Genomic DNA, 18,188 nt, shown 5'->3' with positions numbered 1-18,188 from the left:
GAAAAGCACGTAAAAATGGATGTGAGGCTATATCTCCGCAATGGTTTGGCGTATTGAGACCAAACTTGGTGTGTGTTATAACAAGCATGACCTGAGACTACCTGCAGTGTTTCGGCGCAGTGCCCCCAAGTGGTCAGGAGATAACAAAAATGCATATTTTTGCTTATAACTTCTGAATGGTTTGGCCAAATATCACTAAACAGGTCTCTTTAGATTCGGTGCATCATGCCGAGTCGAACCATACCAAATTTTTTCGCGTCGGCCATTTTGAATTTTGTCAAAAAATTAAATATTGTAAGAACGCTTAGACTTTGTTATTACGAAAATCGGTATGCATCTTCGGCACCATGCCCTGATGGCACTCAAAATGTTTGACCTTGTGGTCAAAAGTTATAAGGCAATTTATAAAAATGCTAATAACTTTTGCATACATTATAACATTGTAATGAGACTGATGTTGATAGATTCCTTGCATCATGCCGAGAACATCGATACCAATTTTGCCATAATTGGCTGAACTTCCTGTCCGCCATTTTGATTCATGTTGAAAACCTACTTTTTCGAACTCCTCCTAGACCGTTAGTCCAATTTTCACCAAATTTGACTCGGATCATCTTCAGACCAAGCTGGCAAAAAGTTATGGATTTCGTGTCGATATACGAAACGGTTTTCATTTAGAGCATCAACGAATTTGCTGGTTAAGATGCCAAAATGCATCTGAGGTTGTATCTCTGCAAAGCTTTGACGTATTTGGACCAAACTTTGTATGTGCCATTGTCACCTCACACTGACCACGCCACATCAATTTGGTAACAGCGCCACCAATTGGTCAAGAGTAATAAACCATTGTTTTATTATTAATTATGAAATTTCCAAAAATGCTAATAACTTTTGATTGCATTAGCCTATTGCAATGAAACTGCTCTCAAAATATTCCATGGCTTATGCCGACAACAGACATATGAATTTTCGCTTAGCAAATCTGAACTGCCTGTCGGCCATTTTGATTTATGCTGTAAACCTACTTTTTCGAACTCCTCCTCAAGCCTTGGTCCAATTTTCACCAAAATCGAGTCAAATCATCTTCAGACTGTGCTAACAAAGAGTTATGTATTTCGTGTCGATAAACAAAACCGTTTTTGTACAGCGCCACTACAAATTTAAGGCATAGTGCCAAACTGCATCTGAGGCTGTATCTCTGCAAATATTTGACATATTTGCACCAAACTTTGTATGTGCCATTGTCACCTCACACTGACCACGCCACATCAATTTGGTAACAGCGCCACCTATTGGTCAAGAGTAATAAACCATTAATTAACCATTAATAATTACATTTACAAAAATGCTTATAACTTTTTATTGCATTAGCCTATTGCAATGAAACTGGTCTCAAAATATTCCATGGGTCATACCGACAACATACATACCAAACATGCCAGAGTAAGCTGAACTTCCTGTTGATTTATATTGAAAACCTACTTTTCTTAACTCCTCGCCACTCGTTGGTCCGATTTTCACCAAAATCGAGTCAGATGATCTTCAGACTGTGCTGACAGAGTTATGGATTTCGTGTCAATAGACGAAACCGTTTTTGCACAGCGCCACTACAAATTTTAGGCATAATGCCAAACTGCATATGAGACTATATCTCTGCAAATATTTGACATATTGACACCAAACTTTGTAAGTGCATTTGTCACCTCACACTGACCATGTCACGTATCCGTTAGTGTCATTTTTCTTCTTCCGCCGCAAGTCTATGGCAGCCCATAGAACCGCTTGCAGGAAAGTTGTGAAATTTGGCACACTGATAGAGGACAGTCTCAACATTAAACACAGCAAGTTTGGAGTCTCTAACTCCAACTCTCTAGCGCCACCACTTGTCCAAAGTTGCAATTTCTTTATGCTAATAACATTTTTAACTATAAGGCACAAAATGAAAATTAAGTGCATTTGTCACCTCACACTGAACATGCCACAATAATTTGGTAACAGCGCCACCTATTGGTCAAAAGTGATAAGCCAATAAATCATATTACTAATGGTTGTATTTATGATTTTTCAGCCATTTCAATTACAATCATCCTAAAATTGCTTTTATTACTCATTGTTGCATTTGGTCTGCAAAATGTTATGGATTTCGTGTCGATAGACGAAACCGTTTTTCGTACAGCGCTGCTACAAATTGTAGGCATGGTGCCAAAATGACTCTAAGGTTATATCTCTTCAAAGCTTTGACATAATGAAAACAAACTTTGTGTGTGCCATTGTCACCTCACACAGAACACACCAAAATGATTTGATTACAGCGCCACCTGTTGGTCAAAAGTCATAAGCCATTTAATCATATTACTAGTTGTTGTATTTATGATTTTTCAGCCATTTCAATTACAATCATCCTAAAATTGCTTTTATTACTCATTATTGCATTTGGTCTGATCCTCCATGCCATGCTTAGCTCCTCATTTTGCCTCTGGAGTGCTTGGCCCCGCAATTGCTGCTTGCAGCTATATTTATCATTATTATTGTCTTTTTTATTTTATTTTACCGAACGACAGTAAAATTACAATACTATCATTAATGAATGTCGATGGAGTTGTTGCTTTTTCTCGGCTTTTATTTTGGCAGAAACCCACAGGAAGATCTCAGTGCTTCTTTTTGTTGACAACAGCAGGCAGATTTATAAATGATTCTCATTACGAATTTGGGAAGATGTTTGTTGCATGTATCGCATTGTCACATGCCTTTAAAACAAATTCACAAAAATGTTACTGAGTGAGCAACTGACGAGTAACAAGTTCAGTGCAGTCTCTCGCTGTAATGACTTCTGCGTCTTTCTCTGATAGTTTTAAATACTTTCACGCTGCCGACATATTTGCTGCATTAGTGCGTGCCTCTATTTGATCATGTTAGTCATTGTTCGGTTACGGTACATATTAGTCGGCCATTTCGCTTATTCGGCCAAACACCGAAAGAGATTTTTTTGCTATTTTTGGCCGAATAATTTTGGTTGCCGAATATTCGGTGCATTCCTAATGTAAACGAAGCTATTGTCAAATTAAGGTGGAATATTTACCATATCCTTCTACACGGCCACTTTTGAATTCTCCTTCAAATTTCATCCCGTCAAACCTGCTGAAGATTCCAACCCCTTGGAATTTTCCCTGGGCGAATTCACCCTCGTACCTGCTGATCAGAAATAGTGTTGTTTAACCCATAAATAGTCTCACAGTGTCACTGCCAACATGTTCATCTCTGTTTAAGTAGGTAAGTATTTTGAATCTGATCACATGCTCACTCACCTGGACCCATCGGGAAAGACTAATACCCCTGATCCGTGGAACAGGCCATTCTCAAAATGACCTTTATAACAGGTGCCATCAGCAAACTTCAGCTCGCCTTTACCGTGCCTCCGACCTGCACAGCAAACGCACTGCTTCTTAAATAAACACAATAGACTAATTCTATGGACTACTCTCTAGTGTGTTAATGGCTCTGATAATTAGTACTATAATTAGAATGTCATTCCTACTTGAGATTACACCTGCATTTATTATATAAGCAGTTTGGATCATTAAGCAGTGCGGTACCACCACCTCAAGCCATCCTCACCAGAATTCACACAGTAATCAGAAAACACAAATTGGGCGTTAGGACCCACACAGACCACAGGGTGAGCACCCCTATAGATATACAGTAGACAGAATAGTTTTTGTATCTGACAGTGTTGAATAATTCCAAAATATATCATACAAAAATGTACTTTTTTTGACAAATACAAATTTAAATAATGAATAAAAGTAAAGCATATGAAACACATTTATGAAAATGTATTAAAAATAAAGTCAGATCAGTGTAAAGTGTTTATGAAATATCTTGCCTTCCTTCCATTCTCCGGTATATTCTTCTCCTCTGGAATAAGTGAAGGAGCCCCTGGTTAATGTCATACCTCCACCAAGCTACAGACAAAACAAATCAATATTAGGGTGGCAGAATTAACATAATAGAATCAAATGATTATAAACAGAGGGAAACCAAACCAATTCTATTTCATATATTCATGTATAATAACATATTGAATAGGACATCACCAATGCCCACACACAAACCTTATTGTGTGCTGTATAGTAGTTGACTTTCACCCAACACTGTATACATTTACACGGAACCAACACGATAAAACATTTACGAACTGAAAGAAAGCAGCGGCGGCGGTGACGTCATCCCGCCTCTTATTCACAGCCCGTGTAAAGCCGTTTGGACGCTATTTCACGGCAGCAGATGAACGTATCATTTACCTGTGATGTTTCTGTGCAGTCTCAAGAGCATGAAAACCCTTCGCTTTGTCCAACGGATCCGCAGAGGGAGAATCGGGTGTTCTGGCTCGCCGGTGTTACGGCTCCTCTGCTCTCGCTGAATCTCTCTCTCCCCTGAAGATCTCGCGTTGTTTTGCTGCGTGCTTCTTTCAGCGGTGGATGTGTACTGAGCGCTGATTGGCTGATCAATGACTACAATAGGTCTTCTCTAGGAATGTGACACGGACTCGTAGTGCTGTTGTTTACTAAGGCAAGTATGTCCATTACTACTACTCGTACATTAGTGGTCAACAGTGTTGGGGAAAGTTACTTTGCATTACAATATTGCGTTACTCCATTAAAAAGTAACTAATTACGTTACTTGGTTACTTTTTATGTTAAGTAATGCGTTACGTTACTTTTGCGTTACTTTTAAAATCTGGACAGGGCTTGCTTGTTTGTTTTTAAAATAAAAAAGTTATATTTTTGACAAATAGGCTATAAAAGCCTTTTCACACCAAAGGTGAAATGAATAAGACTTGAAAAATTTACGTCCGTACAGTTGAATGCAGAAGAAGACATTTCAACACACTTCAGCAATAAACAAAGACACACAAATGTTTGTCTAGAGTAATTTTTGCTTATTAGTACGGTTGAACTGGATCATCGAAAGTCAGAAGCAAAGGCATTAGTTAAATACATAAAGGATATTTGTGCCGTTTAACATTTAATTATTGCGGGTTTGCGTCATATTCTGAGTTGCATTATTTTTATTCATTTTGAGGAATACTGAATCTGTTTTTTTGTTTTTTGTGAGTGAGATGAATGAATGCATATTCATATTTATGTTAGAACTACAGTAACATCTTCTGATTTCTCTCAACATGGGGAGAGGAGAGCTGTCAATCAATAAATTGGGGAAAAAAGTAACTCAGATATTCTCTTGTAAATTAAAAAAAGTAATGCATTACTTTACTAGTTACTTGAAAAAAGTAATCTGATTACGTAACTCGCGTTACTTGTAATGCGTTACCCCCAACACTGGTGCTCAACCTCTTTTTGACCCATTGGATAACCACTCAGAACGCCCTAGCAACCACTTAGTAACAACTTGTCAACCACCCACAAATCCGACACGATGACAAGCATTGCAAATGTTGTTTAGGCCTTTGATATAAGTAGCAGTGTTTTGTATAAATGTACAGCTAACAGCAAGAAATATAAAATAGTTTTGAGAATAGATTTGATTAATAAACTTAAATATGCCCAAAGGCCCTTTAAACTAAATTTAACTCGGTTCAAATTAAGTTTCAACTTCCTGAGAGTTATTTGTTTTGTTTATTTGAGCGGAATATTTTGAGGTTTATACTGTAGGCCTACAAACACGCATTGCTGTCATGCATTTATATTTAATGGCTTTTGCTCGTTTCATTTAGCATTCTGTGAACTGTGTTTGCTGGGTGGGTAAGACATTCATTTATTAGTTTAGCAAACCATTTGAGTGAGAAATTGCCCTGGATGTCCAATTTGTTAACAAGAGACACCTCCAACAGATTAATTACAATTACAGCTGCTACCCTATGCTTTTTGGAATTTTAATTAAATTATTATTTGGCCCATTCATTAACCTTTTTTTATTATTAATGAGGTCTTAACAGATATTTTATAATTTGTCTGAGGAACTTGATCCTCATAATGTAGTCTTTCAGACTACAAGATGCTATTGAAAATGTCCACCATTATTGCCATACAATTCATTTAGCACACTATATAGAAATCTACCTTATAGCAGGGCATGTGTTCAGACTATATGGGGTAAGTTGTCACAGTTGGAACATGTACTGTAGTGTTTACTGACACCGATTCAAGACAGATACCTTTCAGTAAAATAAGAAATGCTATGCAGTGTCTACTTTAAGATATACAGCAGTCTTCTACGATATATATGCATTTTCAACAACTATGAAACACAAAATAATTCATGAGACGGGAAGAGATGAAAAAGTATTATTATTGATATGATTATTGATTTGACCAAGATGAATTCAATTAATGACATTTATTTTAAGTAAAGTTACAACATATTAAACACATACTGCTTCAATCTGACATTTTTGGAAAATACCCTGTTTGGGGAACACAACCTTTTGATTGAAATCTACCCACAGTGTATAGTTGATTATACAGAAATGGAAAATGTAATGGCAGGACATGATCTATTAATTTCCGTTACTCAAAATACAGATGAAACATCAAGATCAATACGGAAAATATAATATATAAAATATATATAATGTGTGTGTGTGTGTGTGTATAATGTGTATATTAATTATCAGTTTTTATTTTGACTTTCTTACAGTTAGATCTAGTCTGTCCTGGTTTCCTGTATAGTGATGTACTCTCTCTCTTTCCTCTCTCAGGTCTTTAAACTTGACCGGTGTCATTGCATCCTGCAGAGATTCGAACGCATATGTCCTGACAGCTGATCTCTTCATAAAACACAGCACCACAGGGAGCCATTTATGACAGTCGCTATAAACACCAATAGGTTGGTAATGAGAAATGTCGATAAAAATCTCACCCTGGAGATCTATTACCTTTAATGTTAAAGATAAGTGGTTCTCACTTCCAAACAACAAGAATCCCATTTCTTAAATACGGTGCAATATGTCAAAAGCTGTCAGTGCGACATGGACAAATATGACCATGCATGGACTCATTTCCCAATTTATTTGTGTTTGGATGTGTATATTTTAAAGCAACCTACTAAAATAAGAAATTATAGTTAAAACCATACTAATTGTAAGGTAATTGATTGTCTATAGAGGTTTTCACCCTTCATTGCTTTAACCTAAAGACCATGAACAAACACTCACACACTGTGATTGGGGTATAATTTGGTCTCTGATGATTGTCCTTCACTGGTAGTAAATCAGCATGGCAATAATGCCCCAGGGAAATGAGCAGTAGAGTCCATATGCCCCAGAGTCACAGGATGGGCCCTGCAAGCATCACTACACATGAGTGCCCATCCAGCACAACATGAGGACTGACCACACTACGAGCACACATCATTGCAATATAGAGTCTGCTCTCCTTGCAAGAAAAATCGCAAAGGTCAACTTCTAAAGAGGAAGGATGGTGGAACAGAGGTTGTTGATGAGGGTCGTCTCACTGACCGAGCCTAAATTGACCTATAATTCTCTGCAAGCCATAACATATGAGGAAAGTTTGTCGTACGTGATCGGTTCGTCCAACATCAAGGTTAGAGAAGTCACGCTATCATGCTCCTGTTCTAAATCTCCGGTCCCCGAGTGGACAGAGGCTTTTATTTCATAAGCAATTGCATTATCCATGAATCTGTCTCTCTTTATGATAAAAAAAGTAATGACAGTTTTTGCTGCAAATCAAAATTTGCTTTTATCTGTCAAGGCAAGAACCAATCATGTGCTTTATTTTTACTTAAGTGTCAGTCATTATTTATAGCTTTATTTTTCAATAATTAGGTGGTATAGACATTAGGATACCTTGTTTTCATAAATTGGTTGAGGTGATATTTTACTTCAGTGAATGTTTTTAGTCGATTTTATATAGACTCATTTATATATATACTTATAAATGCAGCTAACTTTATACTGTTTTGTGTAGATGTAGGTGCAATAAAAGATAAAATAGTTTTTTTTTAAAATATATGAAATATTTTATTATTAAATGATATATAATATTTGAGATGTATGTCTTATATCTTGGTTTAATTAAACATCACATTTTGGACATTTTATCAAGAGTTCTATCTCATGATTATAGATTTCTTTCAATAGTGTTTATCCTAGGAATTTGTATTTAAAATGTCAAAATGTTGAAAATGGATTAGCATTACTTTGTGCTTTTTAGGCGTACATGCAGCAAAAATATGAAATTAACTACATGAGGTAGCACAAGGTCAAGACTTGGTCTGGAAATATTGTGTGTAATGTTAAGGTCTCTTCTGTAGTGTTGTTTTAAGATTACATTTTACAGTACCGAAACATGCACACGTACACACACTTTTTGCTCATGGCATAGCCGTAGACTTTCCTGGGTGAAAAAGAACAATTAGAGGAGAAATGAGGGCAGAATCACTGGGGGAAATGGCTAGTGAAGACTTTATTGATTAGTAAGGATTGCCTGATCCAGCGCTCAGTTTAGCAATTAAGCTGGTGTCAACAGAGAGCAAAGCTAAAAAGACCTTCACCTCAGCCGTCTAGTGTCTAAACACTGTATATGATCATACATGTAGAGTGCATCCATTCTCCATAAACTACTGATGGGCGTTTCATGACAATTGAAATTAAATGATTTTTGAGTACTGGAACAAAACATACTACAGAATTGATTAAAAGAAGGTTTGGGTTAATCTGTTCAATTTAATCATTTACGTTTGGTTTCACTTCTTTATCTTCTGGATGAAGAAAGACTTAGATTTAACCAGATTTTATAAATATTTGCATAAATATTGGTAAAAGGTATAGGGACAGCTGTGAAATCTCATAAAAGAGATTCTGTCAGGATTCAGGAACCTATTTAGTAACCCTTATTTAACCTGGATAAAACACGTTGAGATAAAATCTTTTTTACAAGATTGACCTGGCCAAAAATAAATAAATAAATCAAACAAAAGAAAATGAATGTATAACAATAAGTGTCGCAGAAGCAGAAATGTAAAAAATATTATTTATATATTCTTTGTCGAATACATTGAATATATTGTAATATATGAAGTAGCTATTGAGATATATTTTGAGGGGGGTAAGTAATCATATAAATGTAATTTTAATCAAATGAAATGATACATTTGAGCTTAGAAAATTCTAGCGACCATTTCTACCTATTTTCAAAATGGAAACGTTGTCTTTATGTCAACATAATTGGAGATAAGATTGTGGGACTTGTTTTGTCCCATGTCTCAAGAATCAGTACATGCCAGTTTTAAGTTGCACACATTTTGCAAAGTTTTGGGAGAGCATCACAAACAGAACAATCTGAAGGTGAGGGAACCGTTGGATAATTCGGGGGGGTGTTGAAGGGACAAACACAATCTGTTTCCTTCACAAATAGAGATGAATTTAGTTCTGCCTCCTTCCACTCCATCAGCCATGCCTGGCCAGTTCTACCTAGTGTCTCTCTCTTTGAACAGCCATAACCATTAATCCCAGACACTCTATTTATACTGCCTAATTGTGATGAGTATGAATTATCAATTATAGTGAGTACCTAATTGCCCTTCATAAAGTCAGCCTCCCCCTGGCTTTAAAGAGGGCTGTTTAAATAATGTTACTAATAGCTCTCTTCTTTACATGGAGAATATATCTTCATTTTTGAGCTCGCTGAGCGTGAGAGTCGCTCGTAATTTAAAGGGGCAATTGAGGAAAGGCATGCAGGTGGTTCCAGGGGGACTCGTTAAGATTTAATGAATTATGATGCGACCTTCTGCGAACAATGAGCAATCAATGCAAGAGCTGAGTGACAGAACATCACATCGACTGCGGCCCATAACCTCAGACCGCGTGTAATTCTTTCTTTTACACTCTACATTAGCAGTGCACTAACCCGAGTGTCCATTCACAGAAGACTCTGTGATTATGCTGCAGACCTAAAGGCATCCCGTCTCCCTGTATAGCATCTGGGGTTGCTCTTCTACTCCGCCAGTGAAGTCTGGCACCTCTGCATGCGTTTAGTATGTGCATCTGTAAACAGCTGACACAAAACATAGATGTGTGTGCGTTTCCAGGGTGACAGCCGCCAATAGAAATTTACACTGCTCACAGAGTCCTGTTATTTCTACTGACAGTGAAAGACCATAACAGAGATGGCAAAAGGCAGAAGTAAATTATGGTTCTAAGATGAGATTTCCCTTCACCCAATGTCGAATTATGAAGATTTCTTTTGTTTGATGGCCTTTTTTTTAACCATTATCTAATTTTATGTAATTTCCATTAGTCTCAATTTAATTGTGTGGCTGTGAATTCTATTCTGTTCTGTTCTTTTATTTTCTGTTGAGGGCCAGTGTCAAACCTTTTTTTCCAGTCATCATAAAATTGTGTTTGAAAATCAGATATCTACTCTACTCTATTCTATTCTTTTCTGTTGAGGGCCAGTGGCAAACCTTTTTTTCCAATCATCATAAAATTGTGTTTGAAAATCTAATTCAATTCTGTTCTGTTGAGGGCCAGTGTCAAATCTTTTTTTCCAATCATCACTATTGTGTTTTATTGACAATTTTTTTAAATTATATTTTTGTTTCTTTCACAAATAGTGACTGATTCCATTTAGCTTCTGTTAAGTTTAAAAGTATTTTAGTTGTTTTTATTTAAGGAATTAATTTTTTTTAATTAAAACTGTGTTTGGAAATCAAATATATATTATATTCTATTCTATTTAGGGCCAGTGTCACTTATTTTTTCATTCACCACTTTTGTGTTTTTATTGACAAATTATAAAGTTTTTTTTTCTTTTTTGTTTCTTTCACAAATAGAGACTGATTCCATTTAACTTCAGTTAAGTTTCAAGGTATTTTATTTCTTTTTATTTAAGGAATTTTATTTAGAAAACAATTGCAACCTTAATTTCCCACCAGCCCCAGTTTGAACATAAATTCTATTCTATTCTAGAAACTATGTGAAGCTTTATTTCAATAAATATATTATGGTTGGATTCTCTGAGGTTGTTTCTTCCGTCATTTACTTGCTTTGGCTGTATAGTGATAGCTGTAATGTAAGCATGTATAAAGTAGAGTGAACTGACCTTTACCTCTGGGAAAGAGTGTGTGTTTGTGAAAAGGGGGCCAATGTCCATGAATGTGTGACAGTGTCCCCTGCTCTAATTGCCCTCTTTTGCTATGATCCAGGCCCTTAACAAATCACCCAGCCACTTTCCACATCTGCTGCATGTCAGCATCTGCCAGACGCGCTCACCCGTCCCGGACGCTGCCAGCAAGCCTTCATTACGCCTGCTGCTGAACAGGTAGAACCGTTGGCACAATTACCAAACAATGCTGCCGACCTTGTGTTCGCCTAGATGTCCTGAAACATCACTCTCATATAATGCCCAAAAGTTTTGGTATGATGCTTTTCCAGTGTTTTTTACACTTACACTGGATGAGCACAGCAATTTGATTCCAGTTCATTTGTGTTAATGTATTTCATAGCGTTCAGATTGTTTGACAAGTATTGTGCAATTTATTTTTAGATAAATCTTAACAATTCTGAAAATTCAATATTTTAAATGATAAATTATATTTTTCAACTAAATTTGTATCTTCTGAAGGAAATGGGCAGCAGCAGGAAGGTAGCAAGTTGTAGGCTTTGGTTCTATGCCAACAACAATCAGCAATCATAGCTGACTAGTGACAGTGTAAAGGCAGCTGTAAGTAGTATATTCAAAGTTAATAAGATCACAATTCTGTACGCAAATAATTTATGGACGAAGACCAATCGCATGTCTTTATGCAAATAAAATGACACTATCGCTGAACAGTTTTAATCTTAAATTAAATGAGAATAATGAAGTTACAAAACTAAAATAGCACATTTAAGGGTTAAATTATTTACAAAAAAAGTGTATGTTAAATCTGTATTGAGTGGTTTGAGATAAATAGTAGTTTACCTTAACAGAAAGTTTGAGGAATATCAAAGCAATGCTGCTTCACTGTAACAAGCATTGCTTTTCAGAGACAAGTAAGTTAAACTCTTTACACCCCTCATAAGATTTTTAAAGTCTCTTCTTCATTTAAAGAGGGGAATCCATGAGACTTTTAGTGCTCTGAAGTTGTAATCTTCAAAAGAGTGACATTTCAGCAGTTTCCCATTCTATTGTCCACTGCACTGTGGATAGGAATAAAGGGACAAAGCCAAACAAAGAGTAAACGCCCATCCGTAAACAGAGCTCCACCACAAGCTGCAACTACATGAATGATCCGACATTTAGCAGATATTCCTGGTGCTCTGGTGAGTTTATGGGTCAGGAGGTGGGGTGCTGGAACAGTGGAGAGGTTTGTCCGTAAATGTGCCCCTCTCCCCAGGCATCCCACCCAAAGTTTTCCTCTTGGCTCCAGCAGCTGTCTTGAAATTCTCCACCTTACCTCTTGTGCGTTCTTTATCTTCAGTACCTGAGACTATGTTGTGCCTCCTGGGCCACACTTTTGTGCTCTGGTCCTGTGTAAACAGATGTGCATAGTGGCAGACCTGCAGAGAGGAAGTTGTAAACTTGTAGTCTTAAACTTGCAGGAAAGACTTCAGCCCCCATTCTTATGGAGCTCACTCAGTGCAAGCCGCTGGGCTTAGACATGCTAATGCAAGCAAACAGTCCCTGTTCAGACAGTGAGTGTCTGAAGTTTGACCATGTTACCACCACAAAATATACACTGCAGGCTGCTAGCAAACAAGTAGAAATACAACTGAATGGCAGTGCAGGGGAGGTTAAGTCACTCTGTGTCATAAAGGAGAGGAATCAACATCTGTGATCTGAGAAGCGGACAAGGGTTTGATATGGTGTTTGTGAGTTTGTGTGTGGTATTCTGACAACGCACTTGTCTTTTATCTACAGTGAGTATTTGCTCACTTAAAGCCACTTAAACATGAAAAACATCTACTTGGACATTTGCAGAAATACGCTTTTCTCAAAACTAACGTTTACACTCTTTTTGCAATCAAGTTTTTAGTAGATGTATAAAGTAAATTGCCTTCAGGTTCACACAGGTGTAGTTAATCGTAATATATATTCCTTTAAAATAAATGTGATTTTTGTCTATGTTTTGTTATCTAATAGAATTCCATTCATACATTTTTAAGGGTTAGCTCAACCAAAACTGAAAATTCATATACTTACCCTCATTTTTATTTTATATATATTTTTATTCATTTATTTATTTTTTGGGATTGGACTCCATTGACTTAATTGAACTAAAAAAAAGACATTTTTAAAAATACCTTCTTTGATGATAGACTTACCACTTTATGTTAATTATCCATTTAAGTGTGGCCCCTTTAAATATCTCAGGCTTTAATATATTAGATGCCATTTTAAATCTTGGGAACCCTGTCAGTAGCTAATGGTTTTTATTATGATATTGTATTCATATATTTATGTATGTATTTTGGGGAATAGACTAGCAGAAGTAAATCACTAGCTAGATAGTGAAACAGTAGTGCTTTGAAGGAGAGCTTCTCATTTATCAGTGCCGGACACACGTTTATTGATTCATCCCAAGCTTTGGCAGATTGATGCCACATAGTGAATGTGAAGATACTGGTTTAAGCTATTGACTATGAAATAAACCAACACACTGTACTGACCCCACATAATGTATTTGCCAGGAAAAAATGTCTTTGATAGCAAAATTGGCTTTATTTAGCGGTGCAATGATAATATTTCTCAGTTGTTACTAAAAAAAAAACTTTATAGACTATAAACTAATAGAGATATTTTAATTACTATTATTTAAAACATAAATCACAATAAATCTGTGATAATACACTTAGGTATTATAAAGCTCTCTGAAGAACCCTAAAATGATCTTGCAAGGGCTCGTTGCTAAACATACTGTGCAAAAGAACACTGAAGAGTGTAGGTTAAGGATTAGCTGCAACAGTTTCTTGAGTTATGCAACTTGTCAGCCTGGGAACTTGTCCATATTGTGTTGATTGAAATGAGCGCAGGTTTAAGTAGCTGCTCTCAGCCAATCGAAAGGGATCCCGTTAAACGCTCGCGCTCACGCGTGTCCTCTAATGGACCTGTTAAAGAGCTCAAGCACACCTTCATCCGCTGACATCTGACCGCAGCGCCTCAGACCCGACCAGAAGCTGCATCCACTTTCAGTGTCTGCTTTAAAAGAGAATACAGAAATAAGCTATCAGAAATACTACTGGAATTTGGAAAATGCTTGAATATCAGGAGTCCGGAGTGAAAACAACATCAGGTCATCGGATTTCCTTTTCGATTATTGACATATTGGATCCTAAAAAGTTCACAAGTAAAAAAACACATGCCGTGTCGGCGAAAGAACGGACATCGTCTTCAGAAAACACAGAATTTGGAAGTTTGGAGGAAAGTCCTGAGCACGAAGGATCGCTTGCCATCTGCAAAAATATAGGTAAGCGATTAATAATAACCACAGCAGTGTGCGAATTATTTCAGTGGTCAACTTTTGAAATCATTTCTTCAAGTATTTTTGACTGCATCCATTAGAGGTGTATCTTGCATTTGATCAAAACGCTAATATATTTCTGATGTGTAGCCTAACTCTAATGTGACAAAATAATCCTGCTTATGTTTGCGATGAGCGATCGAGCAGCTGTTACTATGGTTACCATCTGCCTATCGCGACTTCTGTTGGCCAGTGTATAGCGCACGCTGCTAACTTGTAATCCAACTTTGGTGGTTACTGAAGCACTGTTCTGAAACGTAGCATACAGACTACTTATATGTTAAAATAATACATCTTTTTGAGACCTCCACAACCTTTGTCTTTTGGGGTTACGCCTTTTGGAAATGCCATGCCACTGTAGAATTCTGAGAAGAAGAAAAAAAAAACACTACATTTTTATTTTGTAAAATATTTCTATGCGTTTGTAACATGATTTCACATATGCCTATGTATTAAAAATAATATGGTTAAATATAAGATTTTTCACTGTATGTCTCCTATAAACAGACCTTTTGTATCATATTGTGTCATTAGATTGTGACTTTGACCTTCCCCCTCATTTCCAAGACTGCGTTTTCTTTAAGCAGCCGCAGCTGAGTAAGTGATTGCCATTGGGACAGTCAGGGCAGATAATTGTTTAAATCGTCCCATTGAGAATGCCTGCGCTCACTTTGATCGATATCCCATTACTGGATGCTGCATATCTCCCTCCAGCAGCTTGCGGCTCCCAACTTCAAACCCCTGCCATGTCTGATCCCAAATATCGTTCGATTAAAACTTCCCTTTAAATAGATGACATTTATCGATCTGCCGACAAATATGAAACTCCATTAGCGCGTCATGGCTGGATGGCAGAGCTGGATTTAACTAGGGTTTCTTTCCGCGACATGACATTTGAGGCGATTTGTGATTTTGAAATTGTTGAGGGATTATGGCCCATTCCTCGGCAGTCTTTTTCTTGAAATCCACACACAGTAACATCCTCCCCCTATTCCTGTACAGGACTTTTAGTAGGCTATACAGCGCTCCTCACTTTCATTCGTTTAATTCTCGGCATAGCTGCCAGTTACTTTTCTTCAGCTGATTACTGGATACGATTTATTTTGATAGCAAATTTCTTATTGAATTGTTTTATTATTATTATTATTATTATTTTATACTAAAGTGTAAAGGCCTAATATAAATTTTACTTTCCAAAAGCGAACCGCACCAATTAGCCTAAATTCTGTAGTCTACTATTAATCAAACATCTATATTAGTTGGTAGTTTGTATAGGCTAATTAATCCCCCTATAGTTAATTAATAAACATATTTGAATAATCTGTAATTCTGATTATTATTCATTCATAACAATTTAAATAATAAAATAGGCTAATGCGTTACTTATGCGTTACACTTATGTTATCCCTGTATTTGAACCGTACTGCAGGCATTGTAGAGCACCTCAGATTTAGGCCAGTTTGACCTGTTTTACTCTATAATTAATGCCAGTCTAAGCACCAATCAAAACACTCTACACTCTAAAAAATGCTGGGTTAAATACAACCCAGTGCTGGGTAAAATAGGGACAAACCCAGCAATTGGGCTGTTTTGACCCAGCAGCAACCTTCTGGGTAATAACCCAACCGCTGGGTCAAAACAACCCAAGTGCTGGGTTTGCCCCTATTTTACCCAGCACTGGGTTGTATTTAACCCAGCATTTTTTAGAGTGTAGCAACGCCTAGCAATAGGCCAGAACACTCTAGCAACACCCTGTCTAGGATTCTAACTGCGTTTAAGGCCTGCATCCTTATAATTTCAATCTTTTAAACCTAATTTAAACTTTCAGATAAGGTCAAAATGTGATAGGCCTAGTTGTGTTCTGTTCGATAAAACAAATAAATAAATAACACTGTCGTATTCTTCGGTTCGTTCGTCAGAAATTAAATTATTAAAATAAAATAATTAAAATATTTAATTAAATTAAATAATAAAAACTTTACCTGTCTGAAAGAAACTTGACATATCGATATATTTTTATTGACAGGTGATCGATCAACTGATGAACATCAAAGTTGCGTCAGGCTCCAGCCTCCTGATCCAGATGTTGAGTTGGACTCGTCAACCTCGCTCAGAAATGTAAGATCGGGCTTTACTCCTTGTGAAGAACCGGAGACAGGTGAAGAGAGAATCAGTCCAGCGCCGGATGATCTGTCGCGTCAGCGGCGGCGGCGCTCAGATCACAGCTGCGCGAAGCCCCGGCGCGCCAGAACCGCGTTCACATACGAACAGCTTGTGGCTCTGGAGAACAAATTCCGCGCTACGCGTTATTTATCCGTATGCGAGCGACTAAATCTCGCGCTCTCTCTGAGCCTGACCGAAACCCAAGTCAAGATTTGGTTCCAGAACCGAAGAACCAAGTGGAAAAAGCAAAACCCTGGCGCAGAGAGTTCCCTGCAACCCAGCACGAACATCAGCCCGACCTGTGGGTCCACATCTGCCCTCCACCCTCCATTCAGCACCGGGAACGTCATCTTTCATTCTGGCCCAGTGCACCTGGCATCTTCCGGTGGGCTTTTGCATCCGTTTTTGCCCGATGGCTTTCTCCAACCAGCATTCTTCCCCCCTCACTTATGAAGTCTGGAAGGGGGAACGATCATAGACTACGTGTAAATGTGAATTTATAAAGTGGATTACTTGTTCAGTGATCCTCAACAGGATGGGATTAGTCTTGGCTTGATGTAATAATTAATTAGGCCTAAAATTTATTTATATAGCCTAACTGTTTTCACTGACAGCTGTGTACAGAAATATACCTTGGCACCCACCTTTGCAACCACTGTAAATTTTAAAGCTGAGATGCATATATGTATCTTTCTTTTTATTGGTCCTGTCAGCAGTTTGATACATTACTGTGGATTAATAGCATACAATTCTTTAAATAACTTGAAATGAAAGACAGTGATGTTCATTACAATATGTAGAAACATGTTAATGAGGTCATCAATAAAATCGTGTATCGATTTCTCCGAATCTCTGTAATAGTCGATTTATTTTTTCTACACCAATACATCACAACCAAATAGGTTAAAGGGGTCATATGATGCGATTTCAAGTTTTCCTTTCTCTTTGGAGTGTTACAAGCTGATTGTGCATAGATAAGATCCCTGAAGTTGCAAAGACTAAAGTCTCAAAACCAAAGAGATATTCTTTATCAAAGTTAAGATAAAGACACATATCTACCTCACTATGTGGAAATATTTGCATAATGCCGCTCAAATGTTCACGCAAAGAAAGAAGGCGTGGTTTCAGTAACCGCAGTTAGTGTTGAAGCAGCATGTCAGGGAGACGCTGTGTGTTTCTAGGAGAAAGCAGAAGCACTTAATTTGGCCTTCCGAAAGTAGATGCATTTAGGAATCTTTAAGATCACTTACAACAGAACAGCAATGCATTTTATGGACGACCGTTTCGTGAACCTAGGAGAGGAGGTAATTCTGACTTTGCTATGACAATCTGGCGCTTCTGAATCAGCTACTGTTTTGTTATTAGTTCAAGTTAACTACAAATGTATTAGTATTTGCTATTGACTGTTCAAATGCAGAGTTTTGCGCATTGTGTGTGTGCGCTTGTGTGAGAGAGAGAGAGAGATTAAAGCATGTCAACATATTCTGTTACACCAAATACACAAAATAATGATCTTTAAAAAAGCATCATATGACCCCTTTAAC

General features: G+C 37.2%; 2 protein-coding genes across 5 annotated transcripts in view; one reads left to right on the top strand and one right to left on the bottom strand.

The window, feature by feature from the left end:
* Positions 1–4,421, bottom strand: part of LOC107601044 (MORN repeat-containing protein 4) — a 9,011-nt gene extending 4,590 nt beyond the window's left edge. For 3 of the 4 annotated variants that reach the window (XR_001610878.1, XR_001610877.1, XM_016293054.1), the window contains exons 1-4: positions 4,302–4,421; positions 3,884–3,962; positions 3,306–3,420; positions 3,080–3,189 (exon numbers count right to left, since the gene is read on the bottom strand). Coding sequence is in view for 2 of the 4 variants with exons in the window: in XM_016293054.1 (XP_016148540.1) it covers positions 3,080–3,189; positions 3,306–3,420; positions 3,884–3,950 (292 nt within the window). In the remaining 2 variants the exon portion in view is untranslated. Of the gene's footprint in view, positions 1–3,079; positions 3,190–3,305; positions 3,421–3,883; positions 3,963–4,112; positions 4,145–4,301 lie in introns of those variants that run through there. The other variant, XM_016293055.1, reaches the window with a different exon arrangement.
* A 9,792-nt stretch (positions 4,422–14,213) lies between these two features.
* On the top strand, positions 14,214–17,097 carry LOC107601042 (NK1 transcription factor-related protein 2-like). Its single transcript, XM_016293053.1, has 2 exons — positions 14,214–14,427; positions 16,508–17,097. The coding sequence occupies exons 1-2, from the start codon at positions 14,214–14,216 to the stop codon at positions 17,095–17,097; spliced, it is 804 nt and encodes a 267-aa protein (XP_016148539.1).
* The last annotated feature ends 1,091 nt before the right edge of the window (positions 17,098–18,188 follow it).

The sequence above is a fragment of the Sinocyclocheilus grahami genome, unplaced genomic scaffold (genome assembly GCF_001515645.1).
Source record: "Sinocyclocheilus grahami isolate Dianchi unplaced genomic scaffold, SAMN03320097.WGS_v1.1 scaffold297.1, whole genome shotgun sequence".
NCBI lineage: Eukaryota > Metazoa > Chordata > Actinopteri > Cypriniformes > Cyprinidae > Sinocyclocheilus > Sinocyclocheilus grahami.
Note: the sequence above shows the minus strand (reverse complement) of the source record. Positions and strands in the feature narration are given on the sequence as shown.